Source organism: Octodon degus, unplaced genomic scaffold (genome assembly GCF_000260255.1).
Source record: "Octodon degus isolate 3935 unplaced genomic scaffold, OctDeg1.0 scaffold00169, whole genome shotgun sequence".
NCBI lineage: Eukaryota > Metazoa > Chordata > Mammalia > Rodentia > Octodontidae > Octodon > Octodon degus.
This window is the reverse complement of record NW_004524745.1, coordinates 892,216-902,151: the sequence shown is the minus strand read 5'-3', so window position 1 is coordinate 902,151 and position 9,936 is coordinate 892,216. Positions and strand designations below refer to the sequence as shown.

General features: G+C 45.1%; 1 protein-coding gene across 2 annotated transcripts in view; it reads left to right on the top strand.

Moving 5' to 3' along the window:
* Psd2 (pleckstrin and Sec7 domain containing 2) overlaps positions 1-9,936 on the top strand; it is a 49,338-nt gene that overhangs the window by 32,153 nt on the left and 7,249 nt on the right. The window contains exons 8-13 of one of the 2 annotated variants that reach the window (XM_023703365.1): positions 4,333-4,422; positions 5,976-6,019; positions 7,116-7,306; positions 7,456-7,526; positions 7,899-8,056; positions 8,861-9,005. In XM_023703365.1, the coding sequence (XP_023559133.1) occupies positions 4,333-4,422; positions 5,976-6,019; positions 7,116-7,306; positions 7,456-7,526; positions 7,899-8,056; positions 8,861-9,005 (699 nt within the window). The remainder of the gene's footprint in view (positions 1-4,332; positions 4,423-5,975; positions 6,020-7,115; positions 7,307-7,455; positions 7,527-7,898; positions 8,057-8,860; positions 9,006-9,936) is intronic. The other variant, XM_023703366.1, reaches the window with a different exon arrangement.

Here is a 9,936-nt window from a genome sequence, read left to right as displayed (position 1 = left end):
CCGCGGTCCCTGTGCTTTGCCAAGCTTGTTTCAAGTAGGTGCTTTAGACCACTGAGCCATCTCTCCAGCCCCTAAATATTTATTTTTTTGATGTTTGTCTTAATTTCATTTTCTGATTATTCATTATTAATGAAAATGCAATTGATTTTTGCATTGATTTTGTATCCTGCAACTTTGCTAAATTTGTTTTTTTCTCCTATAGACTCTTTGGAGTTTTCTACATATAAAATGATAACTTCAACTAGAGATAGCTTTATTCTCTCTTTCTTTATTCTTTCTTTCTTTCTTCTTTCCTGTACCAGGGATTGAACTCAGGACCTTGCACTTGCCAGGCAAGCACTTATTCTACTGAGCTATCTCCCTGGCCCTATTCTTTTCATTCTAATTTGGACATATTTTTTTCTTCCTGCCTAATTGCTCTGGCCAGTTCAATGTTGAATAGAAACACGTTATGTTCTATTAAGGGTATATAATTTTACGACATGATTATTTAGTATTCTTGCCTCTTTTTTGTGTGTGCCTGTTTGCTCTTCTTTGCTTTTGATCTTAGGAAGAAAACTTTTGGTTTCTCTCTATTAAGCATGTTATTAGCTTTGGGCCTTTCGTAAAGATTCTTTTTTTTTTTTCTTTTTCAGACAGGGTCTCCACTATGCTGCTCAGGCTGGCCTTGAGCTCACTTTGTAACCCAGGCCCATTTTGAAATTGCAATGATCCTCTTGTGGCAAATTCCTGAGTGCTGGGATTACAGGTGTGCACCACTATGTCCAGCTTCTCACATTTTCTATTGTTAGTAACTAGAAAGTTTTGTTTGCTTATAGGACATTGTAACTGTCCTTCTTTCTCCAAGAACTTCCTCAAACTATGTGGTTCTAGTGGCAGCCATCTGTCATGGTGTGTCATCTCCAGGAGAGTAACTGAGCTGGATTGTCACATGACAAAAGTCAAGCCAGTCTGAATGCTTCCCTTTTCACAATTGATCTAGGGAAAAGATCTTCTTTTTTCCCTGACACAGAGCTCTGAGGATGTGTATTAGGAAAGCAAATGACCCTGTCACACCCTGTTGAGAGAAGGAATGTAACCTGAAGAGAACTGAGAATAAAAGGAAGCAGCAGCTACCTGAAAGATGATTAATTAAAAGATTAATTTTCATCATCTCTAAGCCATGTGGTTTCCACATGTGAGCCTGTAAACTTTCCTTTGTTTAAGCTCACATGAACTGGGTCCATAAATATTCTTTATCATTTGAAGATGGTCCTTTCTATTCCTAATTTTCATTGAGTGCTATTATCATGCAAGAGTGTTGGATTTTGTCAAATGCCTTTTCTGTATAAGTTGAGATGATCATGTCTTTTCTCTTCCTACATGCTGTTAGTGTGATGTATTACATTGATGGATTTTTGGATGTTGAACCATCCTTGCATTCTCAAAACACATTCCACTTGGCTGTGGTGTATAATCCTTTTAATAGGTTGCTAGATTTGACTTGCCAGTAGTTTTTGAGGATTTTTACATCTGTATTCATAAGAGGTATTGATCTGTAGCTTTTTTGTGATTTTTTTTTTTTTACATATTTGGTATAGGGTCTGTAGGGTCTATAGGGTATCACTACATAGATAAGGCAGTGTTTCTCCTGTTTTCAGCCTCCCAAGAGCTAGGATTACAGGCATGTGCCACCATGACAAATCTCAATCACCGGCTCAGCACACCTTGGGGGGCAGGGCTGGCATGGCATGCCAGGGATTGAACTCCAGCTCTGTGCTCTGACTAAGCAGGCACTTTAGTCTGCTGAGCTATTCAGCTGGCCCTTTTTAAAAAATTATTTTTTTAAAAATTTTTTAGTGATATTTTTGTCTGACATCGGTATTAATGTAATGCTAGCCTTAGGTAGGAACTGTTACCTCTTCAGTTTTCTGGGAAGAGTTTGAAAGGATTGATCTTATTTTCTTTTAAATGTTTTTTAAACATTTAAAATGACATCTGGGGCCAGGGAGACAGCTCAGTAGAATAAGTGCCTTTTGGACTTATCTGTTCTATGTTTCATTTCTCTCTCCTTTCTTGCCTACTTTTGGATTAAGTATTTTTAGAATTCTGTTCCATGTCTGGTAGCTAGTTAGCTCTGAATTCTTTCAGAATTCTCTCTATGGCTTGCAATATGCATCAGTGACTTACAAAAGGATTTTTATTACTTCCTGGTATTTTAATTCCATATACTGCTTATATACATCTTTATGTGTGTATAACTTATGTATTATTGTCATTATGCTTTTTGGTATTGTATCTGTGAATATCTTTTTTTTTTTTTTTTTTGGTGAAACCAGGGATCGAACTCAGGCCCTTGCGCTTGCCAGGGAAGCACTGACTCCACTGAGCCATCTCCCCAGCCCCTGTATCTGTGAATATCTATTCCCCAGGAAACTTGACCACTGCTCTACACAATCAGTATTTGGCTATCCACTCCATCTGGTTGTTCATGCTTTCAGCTGGAATAATTTTCCCTCTGCCTGAAGAGCTCTCTTCAGTATTTCCTTTCTTCAGTTTTTTGTGAAGTATGACTGTGGTGTTTCCCAGGGCCCCTCGTTCTCCAGTTCTGTAAGATCACCCACCCGTGGCTCATCCTTGCAGCCACCCTTGAGGCTCGCGAGCCCTTCAGGAGCAAAGCTGCTCTGCATTGCTCTCCGCATTCTCTCCTTGGCAGGATCTTTAGTCTTGGAGTCCTCACTGCTCTTGGATTTCTCAGATGTTTTATTAATATATCAACTCACACTTTTTCCTATTGGGAAGGTTCCTCTGCTGCAAGATAATTCGTCACTATTAGGACTGGAAATCTTGTCAGTTGTTTTCCTAATTTTGTAATCTTGACTAATGGCTGAGGAATGGTAAGAGTATGTCTAACTCAAAGATATTATCAGTGTTGTCCTTGTATTCTTCTATTACAGATGTACATCTATGTGGCTCTATGCTACAGATAGACACAGAATTATGTACATGTAAAAAATGTGTGTACTGTATTTATGCCAAACAAATGCCTATCTAGGCACTGAGAGGATTTTCCCCTTTGTTCCGTTGGAGAAAGTGTAGCAAATTCTTGCTTATAAGCATATAAAGCCTTTTTATTTTGCTACTGGGAATTGAACTCAGGACCTTGTGCTTGCCAGGAAGGCCCTGTGCCACTAAGCATATAAAGACTTGCATTTTTATTTTTCAAATTATTACTGTGGTATATGAATATTTCACATGTTAATAAATTCTCTTTGTTAAAATGCTGCCAACATCAATAAATTTCGGTGAATGTATTTTGAATCCCCAGAGAACTCTGCCACACACAAGCATGTTAAAGACTCTAAAACATGGAAATAAAACTTATTTAACTATGATATATATTTTTTTGCAAAAATACCTACTCTCATCTTATGGGGTAGTAGCACTCTGTAGGTAAACCTGGAGAAACATTCCTTTTAATGAACCCCAATCCACAAAAACCTCACAAATCTGGAGCACTGCCCAGTGCATCCTCCAGTGTGTATTCTCTAAGGAGAGTCAGAAAGTGTGAGCAGCAGGTGTGAGCTTGGAGGGCTCAAGCCCTTCTACTACTCAGTAGCTAAAGCAAAGGCAGAACTTGGGGGTACATTCTCAGTCTTTGTGCTCCAGGAGTGAAGCTATCTTCTTGATTCTCTTTCTATCAGCCGGGGTCAGCATGGGGCACCTATTTGTGTTGGTGGAAATTGACTTTTGAACTTTTGTAAGACCAAAGTCTCCCTTACTTCACCTAGCTTTTGGAGGTCTTGCTGCTCCTCTGTGAAGCAGGAGGGTAAGGTGGTTGTGATGGAATACACAGAGCTTCTACTCAGAGGCCAAGAGGCCTGGGTTCAAGTCCTGGTGCTGATTGACCTTGGGAGAGTTCAGCATGGGGGAGCGGCGAGAGCGCAGGCTTTGATGTCACATGCACTTCACTGCCTTGCTTTGTGATCATGGCACGCCCTTTTCCCCTCCTGCCCCTCCGCTCCCTGACTGTGGTGAGAAGGAAATATAATGAACGTCAAGTACAGATCTGGGACATAATGGGCACCTGGCAAATGCCAGTTGTCATCCTTCGTCCACACCTGACTCCTTCATCGGAGTTTGAAGAGAACCCCAGGCTTTCATGGTGCTTGAAGAGAACCTTGAAAGTGAAGAAAGTTTTGGAAACTCTTGGAGACAAAGGAAAATCCAGGGAGTTTTATTTTCATTATTGCCCTTGACACTGCTCTGTCCCTTCTGGTGGGGCAAGGCTGGCTGTGGGAACCACACCAGCTCCCTTCCCCACTCTCAGGTGAAACCATTTCTCCATAACAGAACATTGGCAAGAAGATGTCCTGCCAGCAGTTCATTGCCAACCTGGACCAGCTGAATGATGGCCAAGACTTTGCCAAAGACCTCTTGAAGGTATGACCTGCTAAGGGTGCTTGCATCCATAGGTGGGCACTGGGTGGGTGGTGAGAAGTCTCTGACCCTCTAAATCCTGATATTCCAGACCCTTAATAGCAGGGGCAGGGCCACCAGGACTTTGGGACAAAATTAGAGGCCATCCATCTAAATTGTTTTGTGTTCTCTGAGTTAGGCTTTGTGAGATTTCTTTTGAATGCTGCAGTTATTACCATTACTGATGCAGTAGTCCTCACTATCACCAATAGTCACAGCTGCCACCCATCACCACCTCCTTTATCACTACAGTACCTTCACCACAACCAGCAGCATAGTGGGGAAAAGCCTCCTCATTCCTACAACACCACCAAGAATTAAAAAAATCTGTTTTTTTTTTTTTTTTTTTCTGAAGTCTGGTGTGGATCTTTGGCCTTTCCAGGCTAGTAAGTTCTCCACCTCAGAGGAAGAGAAATTGTTTGTTTGTTTGTTTTGAGGCAGATGAGTTCATATTTATTTATTTATTTATTTATTTTTTTTTGTACCAGGGATCAAACTTAGGACCTTGCACTTAGCAGGCAGGTGCTTATGCTGCTGAGCTATACCCAACTCCCCTGCCCATAGTTTATTTTTAGATAGTGGATTTTGATAACTTTGCAGTATCATGAGGATAGTTGAATAGTGAGTCTGGAGGTAATATGCACAATTATTTTGTTAATTAAAAAATAAAACTTAAAAAGAATGTTGTTGGGGCTGGTGAGATGGCTCAGTGGTTTAAAGCACCTACTTAGAACAAGCTTAGCAAAGCACAGGGACTGCGGTTCAATCCCCCAGCACCACATGCCAGCCAGCCCCGCCCCCTGGTGGGCTGAGCTGGCCACACACACACACAAACACACACACAAATAAATAAATAAAATTAAAAAAAAGAATGTTGTTTCCATAACTATCTTCTTTGGCATGAGAAAGCACTTAAAATATTCATGAAATCGGAATTTACCTAACCACTTTTCCCATCTACTCATCAATTTTCCCTCTTATGTATCCATCTGCCCAGCCACTCAGTCACACCTTCCTGCATACCCACTCTTTCACTCACCACCCATATCTTCAGTACCAAACACTGTGCCACACACCAACCACTCACTGTACCTTTACCTATCCATTTCTTCACACATCTATGTACTCATCCAGCTTCCCGTCCCATCCCATCCCATCCATCCATCCATCCATCCATCCATCCATCCATCCATCCATCCTGTTGAACATTTGCTACACATTGAGTTTTAACTTATGCACCAGAGATTCAGCAGTGAACACAATAGGCAACTCCTGACCTTGTGAAGCTTACTGTATCCTGGAGGGTCAGACATGCATGATCAAATACCATCCATCCATCCATCCATCCATCCATCCATCCATCCATCCATCCATCCATCCACTTACTTATCTATCCAACAAATATGAGTCAAATGTTTACTTTGCCTGTTAGCTGAAAGGGTGCTCCCTCACTGCACTCACATTGTTGGAGTATATGAAGATTGTTTTGACTCTTTACTTGAACTCTTTTCTTCCAGACCCTTTATAATTCCATCAAGAATGAAAAACTGGAATGGGCTATGTGAGTAGTGACACTGGGCACAGGTATGGGGAGACTAAACCTGGAGTGGGAGTAGCTGGGGGTGTCGATTGGCCCTGCTGACCACTCTCCATGGTGCTGATCGCTTCCAATCCAGGTCCCTGACAACTCCTGTATAGCTGGCCAACATATATGGAGTTCCTTTCAGGTCCATTTTTTTTTTTAAATCTGGTACTGGGAATCAAATTCAGGAACTTGTGCTTGCTAGGCAGGCGCTTATGCTGCTGAGCTATATCCTCAGCTTCAGGTCCATTTTTTAAAAAATGTAGTTAGCACAGGGTCTATAGGGTCTCACTACACAGATTGGATCCTTAGTGATCCTCTTGATTTCAGCCTCCCAAGCACTGGGATTACAGGTGCACACCACCACATCAAGTCTCAATTGCCATCTCATTGTGCCCCAGGGATGGGGCCAGGTCCATTCTTGATAAACAGTGTGTACTGTTTTCATTGCTATAAAGTAGACTGAACTGTGGATTTAGTTCTATGGTATCCACAGTTGTTGTTTTTCTGTACTGAGGATAATGCCAAATTTCCAATGGAGAAAGCTCTTTCCCCCTTGGGAGGTAGGCAAGCAGGAGGCACAGTTTCCCCACAGCCCTCAGAATGTGACTGTGTTTAGTAGATAACTGGTCTTGGCAGTGGGAAGAGTAACTGTCACTTAACTTTCCCTATGTGGTCATTGAGGTGTGGAGGTGCTCAGGCATCTGGAGAGAGGGGTGGTGACCATGCTGGTCAGAGAAGCTGTAAGGCACTCTAAACAGAATGCCTCCCTACTCTGTTCCTCAAGCCAGCCTGTGGCTTTGGATCTATGTAGAGGCTTATGGACCTCCACTCCTTTGGAAGGGCTAGAATTTTCTACCAGGGATCCCATGGTGAGCCCAGACCTTATAGGCTTCGCCTAGCAACCTGCCCTCTGCCAGTATGTTGTGGTTTGTGCTGCACCTTTAGTCTGCCCAGGGGTTAATGTCAGTGCCCACCCACATTGACTTGTAGAGAGTGGTTAATGGGAGAGGACGTAGTGATGTTGAGGATGAGGCCTCCCTGGAGGTATTGCTCATGCTTGTTACTTTTCCAGTGATGAGGATGAGCTGAGGAAATCCCTGTCTGAGCTGGTGGATGACAAGTTTGGGACAGGCACAAAGAAGGTGACACGGATTCTGGATGGTGGCAACCCTTTCCTGGATGTCCCTCAAGCTCTCAGTGCCACTACCTACAAGCATGGCGTGCTGACTCGGAAGACTCATGCCGACATGGATGGCAAGAGGAGTGGGTGTCAGGCTGGGAAGAGGGGTGCGGGGAGGGATGTTGGCTCAGGTACCCACCCCTCGGCACATACAGGTGGACATGCAGGGAGGCAGGGTAGGAGACACTGGAGTGGGTGTTTGTGGCTGCACTACCTGTGCCCCCCTCCCCAGCACCCCGTGGGAGGCGTGGCTGGAAGAAATTCTACGCGGTGCTCAAAGGGACCATCCTGTATCTGCAGAAGGTGAGACTGCCTCAGAGTCCTTCCTAGGCTGAATCAGCCCAGTCCCATTGAATCTTTGGCTTATGGTACTCAGGGACTCTTGGGCAGGGCCTGGAGCTTGGGGAGGGGTCTGGGTCCTTTCTCCATCAGGGCCCTGACTCAGACTCACTCCAGTCAGGCCTTTGAGGGTTCTGGGAGGGATCTTTGAAATGTCCAGTGAGTCTGTGGATACTTAGTGTCAGGCCTCTAGGGCAGATGATACAGGAGAAGGGTACCTAGAGTGCTTCTCATTGTGGAGGAGGGAGATGGAAGGACTTAGGGGAGAGAGTGAGAGAGCAGAACATGTGGGGCAGTAAGCTTGGGCCTGGCAGTGATAGAGGCCCTGCTCCTCAGGATGAGTACAGGCCTGACAAGGCTTTGTCAGAGGGTGACCTCAAGAATGCCATTCGCGTGCATCATTCTCTGGCCACCCGGGCCTCTGACTACAGCAAGAAGTCCAACGTGCTCAAACTGAAGACTGCTGATTGGAGAGTCTTCCTCTTCCAGGCCCCGTGAGTAGGATCCTGCACCCTTTGTTCCTCCTAGACTCAGTCCCTGCAGCATGGCCCCTACGTGCAGTCCTCTGCCAGCAGTCAGGGTCTGTACCTCAGATTTCCATGCACAGCAGCCACAGAGCCAGTGTGTCCACTTGACATGGGCCAGCTGCTGCTTTGGGCCCTGAAAAGTGTGGGCTCTCAGCTTGCAGTGGAGACTGATTAGCAATGCAATCTTGCTGGCCCTACCCTTGACCTACCAAATCCAAAACTTCAGGATGGAGCTCACAGCTGTGCAGTCACCAACTCTGTCAGGGCTGCCCACACATGCCAGCACCCCTGAGGGATGGGGGCAGTGGACTCTTCACAAATCATCCTTGACTTTAAGTCTATGGATCGGTAGGAAGATTCTGCCTAGAGTTGACCTGTAATGCTTGCCTTACTCTGCTATGCTTCACACTTCTGTGACTTGAAATTGGGTTTTCATGTGTCAGATGAGTTTAAACAGAGGGAGGTGGGTAGATGAGGCTGGGGATCAGAAGATGAGGGCTGGGCAGGCAACAGGGGTAGGACAGGAGGGCTGTTGTGGACTGCTTCCTGCCCACTGCTCTCGGTCATCCTCTGAGCTCACAGGCTCCAGGGCTGTCTGCTCTGGCTAGGTCCATCCAGGAACTTGTTCCACCATCCAGCCCTTATTTCCTCATCTGAGTCAGAGTGCCCTTTCTGTGCCAGGCCTAATGCTGGGAATTGGGTAATGGGTGTGTGGGGGTAGCAAGTCTTGTTGTGAGAAAACTACACCCTCCCCTCTCTTCCTGTCTCCAGGAGCAAGGAAGAAATGCTCTCCTGGATTCTAAGGATCAACCTGGTGGCTGCCATCTTTTCAGCCCCTGCCTTCCCAGCTGCTGTCAGCTCGATGAAGAAGTTCTGTCGGCCCCTGCTCCCCTCCTGCGCCACTCGTCTGTGCCAGGTACAGGTTCCTGGGTTTATGGTGCTGCCAGCTTGGCTGCTGCCCCCAGCCCAGAGTACTCACTTGACAGCATCAGCCCAGTTCTTTCTCTAGGGCCTCTGGCCCTGGACTGAGGGACACCAGGAAAGGGTAGAGATTCTCCCCCATACCATGTACCCCAGCCCCACTTACAGGTGGGGAGACTAAGGCCAAGTGTCACACAGAGGCCAGATATTCTTGGGGACATATCCCTGTGGTGTGACTGTGGGTCTGGTGCTTGTTTGCATCTGGGCACAAGTGTGAGAGGTTGTGTGTGTCATAGGGTGCTAGGCACAGGTGAGACATGGGAGCCCTTGGCCCAGTGCTCTCTTTATTTTACTTTACAAAAGAGTAACACATGAACTGTAAAAATGAATGGGGCTTGTGATATTTCCATGCATACATCCATCATGGACTGATCATGTCCATCCACTGTCCCACCCTCACCCACTCTGACACTGTCCTCCCAGCTCCCTTCCCATTCCCTAGGCAACTTTCTTTCAGTTTGTACAAATTATTGATGACACAAAATGCTTGTCTTTTTGTGTCTAGCTTATTTCGCTTAATATGACAGGATTTATTCTTCTTTATGGATGAGTTTTTGTCCTTTATGTGTATTTAACACTGTATTTTCTTTAACCATCACCTGTTTTTTTTTCCCCCCCGGAACTGGGGATTGAACTTAGGCCTTTGTGCTTGCCAAGGCATGTGCTACCGAGCTACCTCCCCAACCCCTCCATTACCTGTTGATGGGCACCTAGGCTGATTCCATGTCTTGGCTTTTGCGAATGGTGCTGCAGTAAATATGGGGTGCAGGTATCTCTTTCATATGCTGACTTCATTTGCTTAAGGCCAATACCCAGGAGTGGGATGGCTAGTAGTCCTGGTTCTTGTTTTTTTTTTTTTTTTTTTT